The sequence below is a fragment of the Electrona antarctica genome, assembly GCF_951216825.1.
Source record: "Electrona antarctica genome assembly, chromosome: 2".
In the NCBI taxonomy this organism is placed as follows: Eukaryota; Metazoa; Chordata; class Actinopteri; order Myctophiformes; family Myctophidae; genus Electrona; species Electrona antarctica.
The window spans coordinates 5,394,901-5,416,247 of NC_136807.1; the positions used below are offsets into that span (position 1 = coordinate 5,394,901).

Genomic DNA, 21,347 nt, shown 5'->3' on the forward strand with positions numbered 1-21,347 from the left:
CACTCTTATGTATATACTCGTACTCGTACAAGATGTAACAAAAAACCACTTCAATCTTGAATCCCCCCATGCACCTGTAATGGACATTTTAGCATGCCAAATAGATAAATATATGCATTATTGTGTATTTCTCTGCCTTCCATTTAGTCTCATTGTTCACCAATATGCTCATTCTGGCTCAACTGCAGCTGTCAATCTAACAGCTGACCGGACATATCTCCATGCTTACTATCACTATGTCAGCGAATGTGTACTATTTGTCTGTCGCCCTTATGTTTAGCGCAGATCCTTATATGGACATTCAGTATAGCATCTCTGTTAAGACAAGACTATAAGACCTGTCTGAGACTCTGATAATGGGGTTGGGGAGGCTTGCTTGCACCCGGAGGGGCTGCTGGAATAGGCAAGGAGGCCTGTTCCTCACTCTCTGTATGTTGTTACTCTGCTGAATCTTCTTAATACATTCTCAATACTTCACCCTGAAGAACTTTGTCAATCCTTCATCTTTGGAAGATTATTTAATCTACAAAACCCTTGTAGACTCGTTCCAGGCCCCGTGGTGCAGCCTGGACAGTGGCGAGCAGTACTGCCTGGTGTGGGAGTCGCGCTTCCTCAGAGACCTGGGCTCAGCCATGACCTCCCTGTTGGACGGCTTTGTCAGCATGATGGCCCAGGAAGCTCTGAAATACACCATCCTGTCAGGTAGGACTGGCCTGTTCCTGGAAACCAATCAACCACCATTAAGGCTTACGTAGTTATAAGCACTTAGCAGGAGGGGAAGATGTGTGATTATGAATCTGCGTGTACAGTGCTGGATATGATGGCATTGTGTTTGAAAAGCCGTTCCTTCTGCAAAGTGGTTTCAGGAGCAATGGGCTCTATGCACACAGAATAACTCTTCCATACTTCTACAGGTGTTACCGATGATACTAATTAAGGCTCGGTTCCATTTAGTGTACAGCGGTTCTCAAACGCTTTAATTTCAAGGACCACCATAACTCAGAGAGTGTACAAATGGGTCCATTTGGTTCCATTTGCACACTCAGAGTTACAGGCCCGTATGGGGCCATTTGGAACCCACTCAAAGACACTTTGAGACCCACTAGTGTAGCAGAGTGTTTCCAGTGAGTGAACTTGCACAATAGTAGCACCCTGACTCTGTTTGACCAGAATGGAACAGAGCCTTTATTATTATTATTATTTTTATTTTTATTTTTTATTTATTTTATTTTATTATTATTATTATTATTATTATTATTATTATTTTTTTTTAATTATTATTATTATTATTTTTTATTATTATTATGTTTTTAGTAGCAGTAGCAGTAACACCCCAAGTTCTTTCCAAAATGGCACATACGCATGAGTGTATCCCATTGTCACTATTGACTGTATGATAGTTATGTCTGTCAACCAATCATTGTCTGTCCTTGTTCCCTGGTAAAGGCATCGTGACGGCTCTGACATGGCCCGCGTCGTTGCTGGCAGCAGCCAGTGTCATCGACAACCCCTGGTCTGTTTGTCTCAGCCGTTCTGCAGAGGTGGGCAAACACCTGGCCCACGTTCTCATAAGCAGACATCAGGTATAACACCACCTTTGATTGATTGAATACTTTATTACTGTAACAGAGAAATAGCCAGCACTCTGAAGTCCTTCTGGTACATTTATTTCATTGTGCAGCACGGACAGACAAATCACGGACGCGTTTCGTGTCACGCCTTCCTCAGCGTGTAATGAGGAAGGCTTGACGCCGAAACGTGTTGTGATTTGTGATTTGATTTGTCTGTCCGTGCTGCACAATGAAATAAATGTACCAGAAGGACTTCGGAGTGCAGGCTATTTCTCCATTAAAGTGATTTTTCGCAAGCCGTGCATCCGGTAAACTGCATTATTTAGACTGAGAGTGATCGTTTTTCTCTCCTTCTATGAATACTTTATTAGACAGAAGTTCAAACAGCACCTAGTGCATGCAGTCAAACACTTGGTCTAAAAGGATGACACCAAAAATGTCCTTGCAGTCTTATTGAGTTGTTACCAGAAAACATTGCACATATGTGACCAGATTTGACTGAGAGACTGCCATCGCGCAAATTCCAAAATGAGTTTATAGCACAGGCAGACTCTTCACATACTAGAGCATGTCTGAAATAAGTGTCAGAGCTGAAATAGACATGTAAATATGAAATAAATGCTTAAACATGTAGCTAGGTGTAATGTTAGACCACAAAAGTGAACCTTTCAAGCCTGTTTTCTCAACTCGCTGTTTTCTGCAAGACATTAGTCTATAAGCCATATCTCCAAAACTAGTGGGCCAAACTGAACAACCAATATGTCAATTTGAAGCTATGATTCCCTGCTTTCATATGACATGAAAAAACAAAAATTCAAAAAAATCCAATGGCAGTCCCTCAGTCAAATTTAGTCACATATGGTTTCCCAATCTATAATACTGTATCAAATCTGACATCAGAACAGTCTGACTGAGGTTATGAACTGGCAAAGTTTCCCTTTAAAGGAGCATTCAGTGATTTGGGTGATTTGGAAAACCACCCAGTCCGCCCCGGTAACAAAATGTGCACATGCACGCTCTACAGTGGGGGGAAGTGCAACAGGCCAACAGCATGTGCACCAAGGCCCGCCCCCACTCGATCATGATTGGAGGAAGGCCCCTCTCATCCTGATTGGATGAAGGTTTTGCCACCCGCCACCAAAACTGAAACTAGGGTTTTTTGACCCCAGAGGCTCACTGGGGACAGGGAGGAACTCCTTATATGGTCAGCACACTCTATAGTAGGGAGGATTATCCAGAAAAAAAGAAAAAATAAGTGATATTTGAATTAAGTCGAATCACTGAATATACCTTTTAATATCGGCCTGTAGTTCTTGGACCAAGAACTACAGGCCGATATTAAAGGGAAAACTTCAAGAACTTCTTGGTCTGTGGTTCATGGGGAAACAGGGACAACTAAACATCCAACACCAATGACCTCACTCTTTGGACTCAGATGACAGATGGCACGAATCTTTACATTTACAGCGTAGGATCATGAAACAAGTTGAAAGTGTGGCCGGTTGAAATGACACCACTTGGCTTTGAGAGGCGTGATTTCGGGACTGCGAATGTGGAGCGAATTCATAGCAGGAGGGCGAAATGTAGGCTGTTGGATCAAAGCGCTACATCTGTTTGACCGCCTCCATCTCTGTGCACTTCAAGGGGAAGCGTCCCGTCAGCCTCATAGGCTTCAGTCTGGGAGCCAGGGTCATCTACTTCTGCTTGCAGGAGCTTGCCAATGAGAAAGGTATGTCCACTACTAGTCCACTGCACAGTAAAACCTTCTTAATTTAACCACTTAAACCCTCTCTATGAAACGGACCTGAGTTACAACCACATGGACCCGTAAGGGTCACTGGAACGGTTTCCTCTATTGGTTTCTCAAGTAGAATTGTGTAGAATTCACCCAATGGAAATGTGCTTTTAACCCATTTTGACCTGAGATCAGATTCTAAAAATGTCTTCTACATCCTGACAGTTCTGAAAAAGCTATGTTTCTATGTCAGTGGTTCTTCGATTTTTCAAAAATAGCAGACCTACAAGCTCGTAGCGCGCCACTCGGTGGCGCGCTATGAGCTTGTAGATCATAACATAATGCATAACATAATGCATAACATAATGCTAACACCAAAAGGGGTTCCCGCCCAAAATGGGTTAATTTAACCACTTAAACCCTCTCTATGAAACGGACCTGAGTTACAACCACATGGACCTGTAAGGGTCACTGGAACGGTTTCCTCTATTGGTTTCTCAAGTAGAATTGTGTAGAATTCACCCAATGGAAATGTGCTTTTAAACTGAAACATGTTTAATAGCACCTGTGCTTGCCTTACACCCTGCAGTTTTGCACAATGCGATAATAATTCCCCCTTGAGATCTGAGGTGCTCAGGTTGTAAAGGATGCTTGGAAATGATTGCTTTGAGATTAATTACTGTTTCCATGTCATGATTATCTTATAAGCCCATGGCCACTGAACGTCTATTCCAGCCATAAAAAAACAAGCATAATATGTTAAGCATAAAAAGGGAGGATTTGTTTATTTCATGTGTCTGTTTTGTACGGAAACCTTTATGATGTGGTTTGGTTTCCTAGGCAGTGAAGGCGTAGTGGAGGATGTGGTTCTGTTGGGGGCTCCTGTCGACGGCTCAGAGAAGGCCTGGGAGAAAATGGCCAAAGTAGTGGCGGGCAAGATCGTAAACGGCTACTGCAGGTAAAAATGACGGGGATCTCCGTAATGTAATAATTTCCATAATGACACCATAATTTCCATAATGACACCATAATAACCATAATGGCTCCATAATAGCACAAGGAGCAGCATCACTTTAAACTCGTCATGAGACATTATCTGTACTGCACGTAGTAGGAACTGTAATCCTATCAGAAGACTTTTTATTTATTTCAACGTTAGGCCTAAGTGGGTTAAAGCCACTTTAAAGGAGAATTCTGGACCAGCGCATTTCCGTAATCTGATTTTATTATATTCAACAACCAGTGGTAGAGGCACAAATAAATAAAAACAACATCCAGAGCGGTCCGCAGCTCAGAGCATGCGTGCTGGGTCTAAAGGTCTCCACACACCGGGCGCGAATCGGATGCGAATTCGGATTTTTAGCGCCGTTTCTCCATCAGTTTTCGGAAAAACGCGGCCGGTGTGCAACCACCTTTAGGCTCTTTTTTACAGAAGCCCTTTGGGACGGACTGTGCAACACTGTGCATCAAAATGCAACGTCTTTGGTCATTATGAAAGACCATCAAAATGCAACGTCTTTGGTCATTATGAAAGACCATCAAAATAAGTGATTTACCGCCGGTATCCTAAGACCCAACGTGCATGGTCAAAGTTGCGCTGCAATCTGGATGTTATGTTGTCATTTTTCACCTGTACCACTTCTTATTGGATATAATAACAGATTAACCCATTTAGGCCTGACCTCAAAATTAAAAAAGTTTTCTGAAATAAATATTTCCACGATTTTTCAAAAATAGCAGACCTACAAGCTCGTAGCGCGCCAGTGGCGCGCTATGAGCTTGTAGATCTGCTATTTTTCAATAGCTAAATCTAAACAATGGGGGTTGGGGGGTTCAGAGTTCCGGGTCGGCTCGCCAGGTCTGGGTACCATCCGGTACCAGAACCATCCATGCAAGGGAATCCTTTCAGGACACAAAAAACCTGAACTGAAAGGCCAGGTGTCCAAATCAGTCTTTGTTTCAAAATCACTGTTGTACAACATCAAATAATCTATCAATTCATGAGTAAAGAACCTGATTTGATCAGGATCAAGTTCTTTATACATGTTTCTCACTAAACAAATCAGTTTCTAGCATTGTTACGGCCCTTTAAACTTGGCTCAACCAAGGGCTAACATAAAAGGACACAAAGTCAGATCAAAAGTTTACAAAGATATTACACATTTATTTAAAATCCTGCATTGCAAAACAGGGACTGATGGACAAGAATACTTACGACCAGCCCATCTGAAACTTAACTAATAACAGCAACAAAAAGGGAACACAACTGTTCAGTTTGGGTGTTTGGGAGACAATGAGCTGCTGGCCACAGGTCCACTTATATAGCCTGCAACTAATCAAGAACAGCTGACTAAGGGTGTGGCAGCCAGAACTCTCAGGTGATTGACAGGTGAGGCACTTTAGACCAGCAGAGGTCAGCAAAGCCACAGGCACTACAACAGAACAAAGTAAAGACAAAATTTCACAAAACAGCAATTTTCATTGGCTGATAAAACCTTCATTTTTTCACTTCAAAAAACGTACTATACTTTCCCATGTCCGTATAGGTCCAAAGTTCACGTGTAGAAGTTTTCGTGCATTTTGATCAAAGATCCATTTTAATTGATTTTCATATAATTCAAAATGGCGGGGTGATCTAGAGGTCAGAGGTCAAAAGTAACAGCACGGAACTTGTTCGGCATGAGGAGACTCATATGTGTGTCGAGGTTTCATTGACGACGGTCAAACGGTTCATGAGCTATGCGTGGTCAAAGTTTGCATTTTCAATATAGCGCCACCCTTTGGCCAATGGTTGTGGGCTTCGCATCCTCACCGTTTGGCATGGCCCTCTACCATATCTCCAAATTTCGCGAAAACCGACTGCACGGTTCAGCCAGAACTGCTATTTTTGGCGGAAGAAAATAAATTACAATTCCAAAAAAGGACCAAGTCCTTTCAGGACTGCTTGGTCCTTTAATAAATAATAATAAAAGCGATATAAAATTGGGGCTTTTGTTATATCATCCAGCCCTAGGATGCATAGGATGTGGTCACCTCCAAAGCCCAGGGTGGGTCCCCCACATATTTACAGATTATGTGTAATGTTCCCTCGTGTCTCTCATCCCTGTATCAGGGGAGACTGGCTCCTGGGGTTCTTGTATCGGAGCTCAGCTGCACAGCTCTCTGTCGCCGGGCTACAGCCAGTCAACGTAGACGACCGACGCATCGTCAATGTGGATCTGTCCTCCGTGGTGAGTCACCACTCATTACAGAGCCTTTTTGAGAATGAGTGCCCTGGAAATTGGGAGCTTGTTTTTAATTAAGAATGCTTTCATGTGAATAGCCAACTTAATCAACATAATGACTAACATGAGGTTACTAACATAATACAACGTAAATGCCACTGGCTGCTACAGTATTGCGTCAAACTGACATAATTCATCTGTTGCGTTGGGGACATTTGTTTGCTAGCAGGCTGGCATCTGCATAATAATTAGGGGTCAGTGCGTGACTGGTGGGGGGGGCAGAGAGCCAGTATGCATGTTCCTGTGTGACAACACAACTGTACCCAATACATTCTTTTATCCCATTTTGACCTGAGATCAGATTCTAAAACTATCTTCTAAATCCTGACAGTTTTCTGAAAAAGCTATGTTTCTATGTCAGTCGTTCTTCGATTTTTCAAAAATAGCAGACCTACAAGCTCGTAGCGCGCCACTCGGTGGCGCGCTATGAGCTTGTAGATCTGCTATTTTTCAATAGCTAAAGCATAACATAATGATAACACCATGCTAACACCATGTTCCCGCCCAAAATGGGTTAAAACGTGCTCAAGCTACATTCTTCAGTACTACAGTCGTATAATGCATTTGAACATACATTTTAGATCCTGAAAATACAATTTCAGAATGTTTTTCAAAGCCATGATGTATTCTTTAAAATGTCAGAATGTTTTTCAAAGCCATAATGTATTCTTTAAAATATATTTGTATCTTTCTGTACATTTTGAAATATACTGTATTGTATGATGTATTTCATTGTTGCATGTGGTTTGGTACTATCTATCCTCTGTTAAAAGCAGGAACTGTACATTTGTCTTAAGGAGGGTCATTTTGGTCTGAATGTCTCCGCACTATAGAGCCTCATAGTCCCTCGTCCCTCGACGAGAGGCCCGGAAAACAATTCCCCGTTCATTTTCCCCATAGACTTTTTAAAAGTATTTATTTAAAGACGTTTACGCCGCGGACAAAGCCAACTTGGCTCGTGACAAATCATGACAATAAACACAATGTTTTGGGCTGATCAAATAATTGGGAAGAAGAAAACCAAAACCAAAAGTGTTGTACCCTGCCTTTTTTTTCTTCTTTCCAATTATTTGATCGGCCCAAAACATTGTGTTTATTGTCATGATTTGTCACGAGCCAAGTTGGCTTTGTCCGCGGCGTAAACGTCTTTAACCCATTTTGGGCGGGAACCCCTTTTGGTGTTATGTTATGCTTTAGCTATTGAAAAATAGCAGATCTACAAGCTCATAGCGCGCCACCGAGTGGCGCGCTACGAGCTTGTAGGTCTGCTATTTTTGAAAAATCACACCCGTGTGAACTGAGTGGTGTAAGGTCTTATATAGCCTGATCAGCTGTGGTCTGACGTAATGTCTGACGTAATGAAATCACACCCGGGTTAACTGGGTGACCGTAGCAACCATGCTCAGTTTTTGGTACGAACAGACAGACAGACAGACAGACAGACAGACACGTAAACTAACAAAGCCAGTCGTAGGAGTGGTTTACACCACTCAAAAAATCGAAGAACGACTGACATAGAAACATAGCCTTTTCAGAAAACTGTCAGGATGTAGAAGACATTTTTAGAATCTGATCTCAGGTCAAATAAATACTTTTAGAAAAGTCTATGAGGAAAATGAATGGGGAATTCTCTTCAGGGGCTCTCGTCGTCATGAAAGGGGGTGGGACTGCGACGCTCAACCAACTGATAACTGATAACCATGGGGATTGGGAGAGGGGGGGGGGGGGGAACTACATATTTGGGCACATATTTGAAACAGATAAACTGTGATATCAAAAGGTTAAGATATGCAGAATCATAAGTAGAATATATAGAAAGTAGAAAGAGAATAGAATAGAATGTTACATTTAAAATGTCCCCTCCTTTTCAAGAAGACTCCCAACAGTTTGTCTGTGTGCTTCCCAGGTGAAGGGACACTTGGACTACATGCGTCAGATGGACACCATCTTGGTGGCGGTGGGTGTGCCCACCAGAGAGGTACCGAGAGCTTCGGCCTCCGGTCGGCTTCCTCGGTCAGTAACAATAACGGAAGGGAAATTGCTGGACATTGCTGACGACTGCCTCGAGGAGCAAGTGGCCAAGAGGCAAACCGTTCAGTGTAGCTCAGCGGGGATCGGTGAGACTGGCACAAAAGACACCGGAGAGCAGACAGAGGAGATGGAGGCAGAGGATGTGGACAACGCATGGGATATCCCTGATATCTCTGATCTGTTGGATTCCCTGAACGATGCAGACGGTGCAGCTGAAAGGGGAGTTGGTAGTAATTTGACTCATCCTGCAGAGGACCGTGACTCTGATGTCACACACGCAGGTTTCAGCAGTGACTGTGATGGTGCTGAAGAGGCCAGCTCCGACAACGACCTGGTGTCCTCCTGGAGCTGGGAGGATACGGCCTGGACCCGTGAACTCACACACCCAAACAAACGTGATCACACGTAGTAGGAACAGCCAGGGTTCAATTTGTTTTGGGGTGGGGGGGGTCCACGCCTCTGCTTTTGATACCCCCCCACTACTGTCCATTCATTTCTTTCGCCAGCAGGTATTTTGGGAAATTGTAGACTATTGCAGCTATTTAAGCCATTAACCCATTTTGACATGAGATCAGGTTCTAAAAATGTCTTCTACATCCTGACAGTTTTCTGAAAAGGCTATGTTTCTATGTCAGTGGTTCTTCGATTTTTCCAAAATAGCAGACCTACAAGCTCGTAGCGCGCCACTCGGTGGCGCGCTATGAGCTTGTAGATCTGCTATTTTTCAATAGCTAAAGCATTACATAATGCTAACACCAAAAAGGGTTCCCGCCCCAAAATGGGTTAAGAACCCTGGAAACTGCTACTATACCCCCTTGTAAACTCAACTCCTGTGAACATGACTTTTCAGCATCATGGGAGCAATTGTTCATTCCATTGGTGATAATTTATGAGAAATCATAAACAACTTGAAGTGAAAAAATGTGATTCAATAACTTGTGTATTTTTAACCCTGAGTTACTTTTTTAATTTAATGTATAGCTGTAATTCAGCTAGACTGTGAAAATAATAGTGTTAATATTTTGTCAGTATTGTCTTTTAGCTAGTTTCTGAGAAAATTGAGAAAAGCTCTCAATCTTTCCATACCGGCTGGAGTTTGCCACTACGCACAGCAGCATACTGATTAGTTCTCACCAAAAAGTAATTGCTCTGCCTTTGTAGGCAAAAAAATCCAATTCTTGCTCAATCGCTGCCATATTGCCTTGTTTTTCATTTTGTACACTGTTGGCCACTCTCAGATATGATTAACTGTTTGTCGCCGCAAGACCTAAGGTGTGGCCGAGAGTCCAAAGACTGTTTTCTCCCCTGTCCGTTTTGTTTGTCTGCCGACTGGCGTTTGTTCCTTCTTTGAATCAGGTTCCCAGCAATGCCCCAACCAATTCTGCCAAATACATTTTTCATGTTTTCTGCGTTTTCTTCAAAACACACTTTTTGCTACAACTCACACAAATCGGTACTCACACAGATTATCTCTAAGGTCATGTGATCCAGATGTACAGTATTACATTTTTCAAGGAGCAAATTCTTCAACTTTAATACTGTGATACATATTAAATGTTATATTGTGTTTTGTGTACTACTTTTTCTTACATTGTTTCTTTCAACAAACATCCACATTGAGTTCCCATGATCTGTAGACAGCAGTAATTATGTATCTCTCTTTTCGGAGATCCCCTTCTTCTCCGTGTTTGACCCAGCTGTCAGTCCAGCGTGTCTACCTGGTCCTTCTCCGTGTTTGACCCCAGCTGTCAGTCCAGCGTGTCTACCTGGTCCTTCTCCGTGTTTGACCCCAGCTGTCAGTCCAGCGTGTCTACCTGGTCCTTCTCCGTGTTTGACCCCAGCTGTCAGTCCAGCGTGTCTACCTGGTCCTTCTCCGTGTTTGACCCAGCTGTCAGTCCAGCGTGTCCACCTGGTTGGGCAGGAGCAAAGGCATCTCCATCCCGGCGTGTTCAGCGTCCAGCAGGTTCACAGCGTCCGTGGCCGTGGCGGGGGGATGGGGAGCATCGGAGGCCGAAGGAGACGCTACATCGCTGGCGATGTTGGGATCGCCAGAGTTGCGGAGGGACAGGGAGAGCGCCGGCGAGGGTCTCCGAGGGGAGCGTGAGGAGCAGCAAGGCAGGAGCTTCCCTAGGGCCCGCTTGAAGTCCCGCATGAACAGTGGGTAGATGATGGGGTTCATGGTGCTGTTGCAATAGCCCAGCCAGGTGATGGCGTCGAAGAGCGCAGGGGGGATGCACTCGCACACCGCCTGAGGGAAAAGAAAGACCCAATGGACCCAAGTTAAAGTGATGTTGAGCTGTGTGGTAGAACGTTATGCTTTATATATATAGCTTAGCTGAAGTGTCTGAGTAACACAAGGTTAAAGAGAAATCTGACTATTTTGATATTAATTATTATTATTACTCTATGAAAAAAGCTGACGCATTAGATCTAATGCTTTCATACAAGTTATACACAGCACACTGCTCTTTTTTGTATAAACTGTAGGTAGCCTTATTGAAAGTGGAGTCAGCTGTTGGAGTGGAGGCTCCTGTACAATCTCTAGATCAAGATCTGCGATTCGATCTCGCTATCTCTCTAGATGAGCGAAGCAGGTGAGGTGGGAGATGAGGGAAGTGGGGAAGTGCAGAATGCGGATGGGGAGAAGGGGGAGGCCAAGAGGAGGTGGGGATGCGGATGGAGCAGAAGGCAGAGCTTACTCCAATAATGAAGGAGGCGCACAGACTGTGCAGTCTGAGCAGACATACTTGCAACATCAAATGACTGGGTCCTTCAAAGCTGGAAGGTAGGATAAGTGTAATTACCAATTGAGACGGAGCAGTTTTTCTGTAATCCGTTTACTCTTGCAGATGTTCTTCCTTTTTACAATCTCAGAAACATTTTGGCTTTGGCTAAAAGTGCAGGCTTTTTTAATCCCCTGCTATGATACAAATGTGTCATTTAGTGTTTTTGGAATGTGGACCTCTTTTTTTCTATAATAACTATAATAACAGGACTGTGTAGGCCTATACTATACATTTCGTGGTTGGTGGCTATATCTAAAAAAAAACCTATATATATATATATATATATATATTATACTGTATACATACAGTATACATACAATCCTGGGCGCTACACTCTCTGCCAACCTGGGGAGAGCAACTTCTTTTTTCATCTGACAGGGGGGAGTTTCCCCGGTTAGACGTAGCGCGTGGAAGGAACACGTTATTCCAACCAGTTCCTTTTCCCCTCCATCAGCTGCCCCGGTTTAGAGACCATGATTACTGCATATTGTGAGGGTACCTATAGGGGACATGGGGAGAACATACAAACTCCACACAGAAAGGCCCTTTTGCCAGAGTTATTTATTATATTTTTTCCAAATGTCCGATATATGGGATCCCCAGAACAATCTATTTCCCCCAAGGTTCTCCATGGCACGAATTTTCACAAACAGATCTTACGTCCTTTAGCTATTTCCTTTTCTCATTTAACCAATTAGACTTTAGATTTGGCATTTATTGATTGTACCTGGGTCATTGTCAGTATTTGTATTTGTTATTTTATAGTGTGTTGCTGTTGTCTGTCCTTGTTATTACCAGTCTTATCTCATCCAGTCCACTATATGGTCCATCTTGTTCACCTGTGTTCTGTTGGCCTATCCTGTGTTTAATTGTCCCTTAAAGTTGCACCTGTGTCTAGTTCAGGGGTGGGCAACTTTGACGATGGAGAGGGCCACTATATTATCCACACTCACTCCAGAGGGGCCACAGTGCATGTTTGTCGTAGCAAAAATAGCCGATCTACAAGCTCAAAACGCGTCGCACTGCGACGCGTTTTGAGCTTGTAGATCGGCTATTTTTACTATATTTGAATTGAAAACCTGAATAGTTTTTTGCCATTTTTTAATTGGAATCCTGAAAAGTAACCTTTTTAATTTCAAATACATTTAGTTATAGTTATGTTAACTTTATAAACTGTTAACATAACTACATTGGACACAAAAAGACATTTTAATACTAGTCATTAAGTACTATAGTCATTTAATACTAGTCATGAAGTAATTAAAGCGAGTTTGGAATTGTAACAGCTGAAATAAATACTTCATCAGTATTCTGATATTAACATGCTACCTTCATTAAGTGAAGGTGGGGGCTGCATGTGGCCCCCGGGCCGCCAGTTGCCCACCCCTGGTCTAGTTAGTTCCATATACACGTATATGCCTACCTGTTTATTTCAGCAAGTGTTTCGTCAAATCCTCTGATATCACTGCCTGTGCATGTTCTGTTAACTATTACATTGTACATTCTACCCCACCATAAGCTCAGTGTTGTGTTACAGTACATCCGGGGCCAATGGCTGCTGTCTCTATACTGACCTGAGCCATGTTGGTGATGAAGAAGGGCAACCAGGCACTGAAGAACTACTGACCTGAGCCATGTTGGTGATGCAGAAGGGCAACCAGGCACTGAAGAACTACTGACCTGAGCCATGTTGGTGATGAAGAAGGGCAACCAGGCACTGAAGAACTACTGACCTGAGCCATGTTGGTGATGAAGAAGGGCAACCAGGCACTGAAGAACTACTGACCTGAGCCATGTTGGTGATGAAGGGCAACCAGGCACCGAAGAACTACTGACCTGAGCCATGTTGGTGATGAAGGGCAACCAGGCACTGAAGAACTACTGACCTGAGCCATGTTGGTGATGAAGGGCAACCAGGCACTGAAGAACTACTGACCTGAGCCATGTTGGTGATGAAGAAGGGCAACCAGGCACTGAAGAACTACTGACCTGAGCCATGTTGGTGATGAAGAAGGGCAACCAGGCACTGAAGAACTACTGACCTGAGCCATGTTGGTGATGAAGAAGGGCAACCAGGCACTGAAGAACTACTGACCTGAGCCATGTTGGTGATGAAGAAGGGCAACCAGGCACCGAAGAAGAGGCCCAGCAGAACTCCCAGTGTCAGACTGGCCTTCAGAGCTGTCCGGCCCTGCCTGCGTGCTAGACGACGCTCGGTGTTCATGGACAACTGTGGACAGCATAACACACTGGGTAATGTGATGGTTTTAGATCAGGGGTGCCCAAAAGGTAGATCGTGATCTACCAGTAGATCACAAAGACTGTGCAGGTAGACCACATGATATGACACTAAATAATATTTAATTTAAATATAAAAACTATTTTTGGCATCTGCCACTTAAGTTGACTTGATTGATTGATTAAAAAAAGGCCTGTCAGCTCAATCCCATAGTGCAATACTTTGTTTTCAAGAGTGTTGCTGTGCACAAATGTCGGTAGAATTACAAATTAAATACAAAAAGTGAAGAAATTCTACATATTCCATTTCTCCCCCTCTATTTCCCATTCCAAGTGCATTTGTCTTAAATGTAATGCCAGCGCCGCTATTCCAGCGCCGCTATTCCAAAGCCATTTTCAGCAATGGTATTATAATGTTTTCGCTTTCGGTGGGTAGATCTTGTTGAGCTGGTCATTTTGAAAGTAGCTCTCAAGTCAAAAAAGTCTGGGCACCCCTGTTTTAGATACATTATACAGGGCTGGTACAGATCTGCTTTCTGAACCCAGAGTCAGAACTAAATGTGGAGAAGCAGTTCATTGTTGTTATAGGTGCATGTCTGTTACAACATATATTAGTAGGGAGTAATACCGTCATGAAATGGCTAAAATCGTTACGCGGTGGATAAAAGCACCACATTTGGTACACGCACTCTTTAGGGTGTATCTCACCATCTCAGAAGGGGTGCCCACATTTTTAAATACATTAAAGGCTTTTTTTAGGGGAAAATCCAAAATGGCCGCCAGAAACGACCTATTATACCTAAAGGTGATATAATTCTGAAATTTTGACTGATTGTGCCAAGTATAACCTTCACATTTATAGTTATTAGACTAATATTAAAAGATTTGGCAAAAAGAACCCCTGACAAATGTCTTAAATATGTTTTAAACAACTTTAAATGCCAAAAACTGACTTAAAAACCACTCGGAATGAGATGACCTTCCACATTAATCCCTTTCTGAGTGATATATTGTCAATGCCAAAAATATATAATTGTTTTTAAAAACTTTTAAAAGACCATATGAATGATTACCAATAGATAATATATTGTAAAAATCTTCATATGACCAGAGATAAGCCCTCTATTGGGGCACAACTCCTATTGTCAAAAAATGGCCAAATCGTTACGCGATACAATCGATACAAGCATGACAATCGATACACTCGATACAAGCATGAAATTTGGTACAGATGTCCCTTGGGTCATCCTAAATCATCCTAGAAGGGGTGCCCAAAAAAATCTTTAACAGGAAGTGAGTTATGTAAAAGATTCAAAATGGCCACCTAAACTGTTGACAGTTGACTCAAAAGACACCAAAATAATCTCCAAAAAGCATACAATTTGGCACCAATTTGGTCACCCTAAGACATCCTAGAAGGGGTGCTAAAAACAATCTTGAACAGGAAGTGAATTATTGACAAAATTGAAAATGGCCGCCTACAGTGTTATTGGTGATTGACTCAAAAAGCCTATAGAATCTCATAGAAGCATACAATTCAGCACATATGTCCCTTGGATCATCCAAAGACATCCTAGAAGGGGTGCCCAAAGGAATCCGAAACAGGAAGTGAGTTGTTGACAAAATTGAAAATGGCTGCCTACAGTATTATCGATTGTCTCAAAGAGCTTATAGAGTCTCATAGAAGCATACAAGAGACACACATGTCCCTTGTGACATCCTAAGACATCCTAGAAGGGGTGCCCAAAGGAATCCGAAACAGGAAGTGAGTTGTTGACAAAATTGAAAATGGCTGCCTACAGTATTATCGATTGTCTCAAAGAGCTTATAGAGTCTCATAGAAGCATACAAGAGACACACATGTCCCTTGTGACATCCTAAGACATCCTAGAAGGGGTGCACAAAGGAATCCGAAACAGAAAGTGAGTTATTGACTATATTGAAAATGGCCGCCTACAGTTTTGTCGATTGTCTCAAAAGACGACTAAAGAATCTCGAAAAGTTATTGACTACATTTAAAATGGCCGCTTACCCTATGCTGTTGACAGATGAAAAGTGAGTTTTTTGCTCAATTAAAAATAACCGCCTAAAGCAGAGACATCATAAAAGCGTATAGTGCTCGTTCCTAAAAGGGATTATTTGTTTGTTTGCATTTGTTTAGGGGCCATGTTGAAGGGGCCATGTTGAATAAATTCTAAATGGCTGTTTAAACTGTTGACAACTGCAGTCTGTATAACCTGGTACATTTACACTACATCATCATATTTATTTATTTCTCTTTACTTTACTCTTTGAATCTTCTTTATTCATCTAACTGCATATCTTTATCTATTTTACTCAGCATCTTTATCTTACTCTGAATATTGTTATTTTACTCTCTCCATACAAGCAACAAATCTTGTACACGCACTCTTTAGGGTGTATCTCACCATCTTAGAAGGGGTGCCCATTAAAGGATTTTTTTTAAAGGAAAGGAAAAATCCCAAATGACCTATTACCAAAATTACCTATTATTTCTAAAGGTGATACATGTTGAAGAAATTAGAAGAAATTCTAAATGGATGTTTAAACTGTTGACAACTGCAGAATGTATAACCTGGTGTATTATGTTTAAATTTACACTACATCAGCATATTTATTTTATTTTTATTTTCTTTACTTTACTCTTTGAATCTTTATTCATCTAACTCTACTCAGCATCTTATCTTACTCTGCATATTGTTATTTTACTCTCTGCATCTTAGTTATTTTGCACTAATCTTGTTGCTTATGTTGGACTCTATCTTCTTATTTATTTTCTTCTAGCAACTGGGTGCCATTTCGCAACTACCAGCACATTGACATAATGCTGTGCAAGGTAAACCAGCATCCTGGCACCGTCTTTCTCGAACAAAGAGACAGCCTCTGGCAAGAGTGTGAATAAAAGTGTCCACAAATCAGCAACTTTAATCCGTCCATATTTCAGACCAAAAGCCAGATTGGTAAACTGCTCAATCTGAATGTTGTAGCAGTGCAGCTTGTGTGGGAGGAATGTTTTCCATTGAGAGACATTTTTGAGCAAACAGGTCCTTCCTTAGATCATTAACATTTTCAATGTCAGTTGTCTTGCCATACAGAACACATGTGCATATTTCAAGCTCTGCAAAACTGTTTGATTCCTGACTAAGCACTTCAAAAGGATTAACCATCAGTTTTCTTTTGTATCACATGCTTTAGGTGGCCATTTTCAATTTAGTAAATAACTCTCCTGTTTCCTGTTTCAGATTATTTTGGGCACCCCTTCTAGGATGTTTTAGGATGACCCAAGGGACACGTGTACCAAATATTATGGTTTTTGGAGATTCTTGGTGTCTTTTGAGTCAATCGCCAACAATCTAGGTGGCCATTTTCAATTTTGTCAATAACTTACTTCCTGTTTCAGATTTCTTTGGGCACCCCTTCTAGGATGTCTTAGGATGACCCAATGGACATGTGTACCAAATATTATGGTTTTTGGAGATTCTTGGTGTCTTTTGAGTCAATCGACAACACTCTAGGCGGCCATTTTCAATTTTGTCAATAACTCACTTCCTGTTTAAGATTTCTTTTGGGCACCCCTTCTAGGATGTCTTAGGGTGACCCAAGGGACATGTGTACCAAATATTATGGTTTTTGGAGATTCTTTGTGTCTTTTGAGTCAACTGTCAACAGTTTAGGTGGCCATTTTGAATTTTGTCAATAACTCACTTCCTGTTTAAGATTTGTTTGGGCACCCCTTCTAGGATGTCTTAGGATGACCCAAGGGACATGTGTACGAAATATTATGTTTTTTGGAGATTCTCTTGTTGTCTTTTGAGTCAACTGTCAACAGTTTAGGTGGCCATTTTGAATTTTGTCAATAACTCACTTCCTGTTTAAGATTTATTTGGGCACCCCTTCTAGGATGTCTTAGGATGACCCAAGGGACATGTGTACGAAATATTATGTTTTTTGGAGATTCTCTTGTTGTCTTTTGAGTCAACTGTCAACAGTTTAGGTGGCCATTTTGAATTTTGTCAATAACTCACTTCCTGTTTAAGATTTCTTTGGGCACCCCTTCTGGGATGTTTTAGGATGACCCAAGGGACATGTGTACCAAATTTCATGCTTTTATCCGCCGCGTAACGTTCCAGACGGTATTACCCCCTACTATATGTTACAAACTGAATGACTTTCTATTTCTGCAGCCTTTTACTGAGCTTGTTTGAAGGACTTTGAATTGCCTTGTTGATATTTTCTATACAAATAAAATGTGTAAGTCAAACTGCTTGGGTTGACTTTCCTATGTAGATGCTAATTGGCCCGATGAAGTCCAAATGTTGGACCTATTATTATAAATACCAAATGATTTCATATAAAAAGATAGCAGTGTCTTTATGAGCTACCTAGCTTATTACCTGGACCTAGATTCCTAAATACAATGAATGCCGATCAGAATTTCAAATTGTGTTTTGATTCCCATCAATAGACAGTAAGGCGGCGGTGGCTCAGGGGTAGAGTGTCTGGATGGTAACAGTAAGGTTGCCAGTTCGAAACCCGGGCTCCCCTAGAGTTACTGTCGAAGTGTCGTTGAACAAGACACTGAACCCCTAATTGCTCCCGATGTGCTAGTTGGTGCCTTGCATGGTTTCCGCTGCCATCGGTGTATGAATGGGTGAATGTAATGCACAATCTCTGTAAAGCGCCTTGGATAAAGGCGCTATATAAATGCACCATTTATCATTTATTTACCATTTACAGTAAGGCAGGTAATAACATTTTCCAGCTAGTATTAAGAGTACTTGTTGAATTCTCCACTCTGCATGTAGAGTTAGTAATTATCATGCAGTATAAACTGGATGTGATTCAGCCTTGATTTCCAGTTATCCTTGATTTCCAGTTATCCTTTCCAGTTATCCTTGGCCTCCTCCTATTCTATTCTATTCTCCTCTCCTCTCCTTCTGTATTCAGTGAGCATACTACCTTGTTAATGAGGACATCACATTAATGTGGCAGTGTGGCTAATCAAGTGGTAGAGGAGGCTGAACAAAGAGCCACAAAGAACACACATACATCTATGTACCTATAGGCTCATTAGGCTGGGTGCTGGATCAAATAAAGTCACAAATCAAGAAAGGAAAAAAAATCCGCACACCATTTTCTGCTCCCAAATATTTATGTGGTAACGTTTCGGGCCGCAGCCCTTCCTCAGATCTTCCAAAGGAAGAGCGTATTTTTTTTAATTTCTTGAAGTGTGGCAAATGAAAGGATTTTAACTACCCTACTATTCTGTAGTGTAGAATCCAGCTCCTGATTGTCAGTTCACTCGCTGTATGTCAAGTACTGCGAGTGAACTGACAATCAGCACTCCAATCACAGTGAAATCTGGAGTGTTTGTTTAATTCACAATGTCCAGTTGGGTCAGTAGAGCACTTGAACCGGTTTATTGACCCTGGGTAGCACCAACTCAGTGTAGCAAGGCTTATGTAACTAATGACTCTTTTAGACTGGATTGGTGTTCATACAGTTCCATTTCAGATAAGGTTCTCAGAACCTAATTAGGGCCCTGCCCAGGGGGTAGTACTAAAAGAGTTGAAAAGAGCCTTAAACAAGTAGGCCTACTATAGGAGCTGATGGTAGGTGTGGTGCTCCACCTCAGCAATCCATCTCCATTGTCTAATGCCTCATAAGGGGATAGATGCCCTCGTAGCTCAGATGATACTGACAAATGTGTTCCCTGGCCACGTTTAAGTTCTCAGAGTTAAATCAACACTGGATTCTGCTGTGTAACTTTGAGCAGCTCAAAATAGAGAAACCTCAGGCTTTTTATGTACACATTACACTCTCTCTCTCTCTTACCGGTACGTTACGGGATACAGAATTCTCTGGGTGACTGTAGTCATCTCCGTCCTGGTGAGCGTGCCCAGCGGCGGCCCCAGACGATGGGGGCCGGGAAGGCTCCCCGATGGAGTGACGTGGGTAGGGAGGATGGCTGAGCGCCGCCACCCGCCTCGCCTGTCGGTGGGCTACCAGCAGGATCCGACAGTAGGTGAAGCAGATGGCACTGGAGGGCAGGAAGAAGGTCAGGACGGACGCCACCAAGGCGAAGGGCAGGGTCACCCGCAGGCGACACTGGAATGACTGGCCGCCGGAGGGTGACATTTGGAAGTAGGAGGCGGGGTACAGAGCGTCCCAGTAGGAGCTGGCGTTGGCACTTGGGCTGCCATGCATCGGAGCGTGCCCGCTGCTGTGGCCCAGGCTGTGCCACTTCAACTTGATGGGCAGGAAGGAGGCCAGCGCTGCCAGGCCCCAGGAGGCCGCCACCAGGAGCAGGGCCCGCGGAGGCGTCATCCTCTGCTTGTAAAGCAGCGGCGAGATAATGAACAGATAGCGGTCCAGGCTGATCACACAGAGGTTGAGGATAGAAGCGCTGCAGCACATCACGTCGAAGCACAGCCAGACGGGGCAGAAGCCCGGCCACAGAACCCAGGATCCGCACAGCACGTTGAGCATGGCCGGAGGCATGACCACCAGCGCCACCATCAGGTCAGAGAGGAACAGTGACACCAGGAAACAGTTGGAGGTGCAACGCAAGGATCGATGGGCGAACACCAGAGCAATGAGCAGCATGTTGCCACAAGTGGTCATTATGATAATGACGGTCAGCATGAACGCCAGCAACCAGGGCCCACTGCCAGTAACACCCCAGGCGCTGTTGGTTGAAACGCTGCCGTTATGGCTCCATGGTAGGTTTACACCATCTATGCCCACCGCTGCTCCATCCAGGTCCGCTGAGGGGAGGTCACCCATGGTGTTGGTAGGAAGTGACGGCCGGCTCCTTTAGTTCCACCTCAGCCAGTCCTCCTCGTCGTGTGTTAAAAAGCACAGTAACCTGTGCAGAGTCTGCTCCCAGTTGACACAATCGCAATCAAAAAGGCTACTTCAAGGAGGATGTGGAGAGAATTCTAGCCACTGTAACGCTGAACTGAGAAGTCACTCTCTGTGGGAAGGTGAACCGGACTGCTGCTCCCAGGTCATCCCTTGGTGGTGCAAAACGCCCCTGGTGCCCTGTGGATAATGTCCACTACAACCACCACCACCACCTCAGCATCCCCCCCATCGTACCAAACACGTCCCTGCCTCGTCCACGGCTAACAGCCAGAGTGAGACATTCGGTGGCAGACGGTGGGTTTTTCTAAGCTGCGTGTCACACGGTGATGACAGTGACCGGGGGAGGGCCAGCAGAGATGTGGGTTCTTCTGACTGAGCTGAGCTTGAGAGCACGCAGCCGGTGAAAAGGAGGCAACTTAAAATGTGGAGGGGACCAGTTTTCAGTATTACACCTGACCGCACAGAGGCATTCTGCTAATACTGGATCATCTTTTGTTGCATTGCAGCCAGAAATCTATTTTTTTCACCCTAGAATTTTTTTTATTTCTTTTACACTCTGAGGCACAAAAGAGAACAAGTGGTGTTCAGCGCAGGCTTTGTTCACAATAAGTGCTCTCAAAGTATGACAGTCGGGGTAAAAGTACCTTTAGCCACGTTTGAACATTTCTCGAAAATAGCAGATCTACAAGCTCATAACGCACCACATCATAACACGTTGTTAGTTTGTAGATCGGCCATTTTCACTGCGTAATACCGCAGTACAACAAAGTATAAACAAAATAGGGCTTATGAGTGGTTATATCCCCGCTCGTTC

General features: G+C 43.1%; 2 protein-coding genes across 2 annotated transcripts in view; one reads left to right on the plus strand and one right to left on the minus strand.

Moving 5' to 3' along the window:
- The window catches only part of tmco4 (transmembrane and coiled-coil domains 4), a 25,267-nt gene extending 16,096 nt beyond the window's left edge, over positions 1–9,171 (plus strand). Inside the window, exons 9-14 of the mRNA XM_079525164.1 lie at positions 541–702; positions 1,447–1,583; positions 3,216–3,300; positions 4,147–4,264; positions 6,419–6,536; positions 8,497–9,171. Of these exons, the coding sequence (XP_079381290.1) occupies positions 541–702; positions 1,447–1,583; positions 3,216–3,300; positions 4,147–4,264; positions 6,419–6,536; positions 8,497–9,030 (1,154 nt within the window). The 3' untranslated portion in view covers positions 9,031–9,171. The remainder of the gene's footprint in view (positions 1–540; positions 703–1,446; positions 1,584–3,215; positions 3,301–4,146; positions 4,265–6,418; positions 6,537–8,496) is intronic.
- A 1,341-nt stretch (positions 9,172–10,512) lies between these two features.
- Positions 10,513–20,452, minus strand: htr6 (5-hydroxytryptamine (serotonin) receptor 6; the record flags this gene model as incomplete). The annotated part of the gene is made up of 3 exons (XM_079493431.1): positions 10,513–10,869; positions 13,503–13,637; positions 19,502–20,452. 3 exons carry the CDS (start codon positions 20,450–20,452, stop codon positions 10,513–10,515), a joined length of 1,443 nt encoding a protein of 480 aa, XP_079349557.1.
- Between the last annotated feature and the right edge of the window lie 895 nt (positions 20,453–21,347).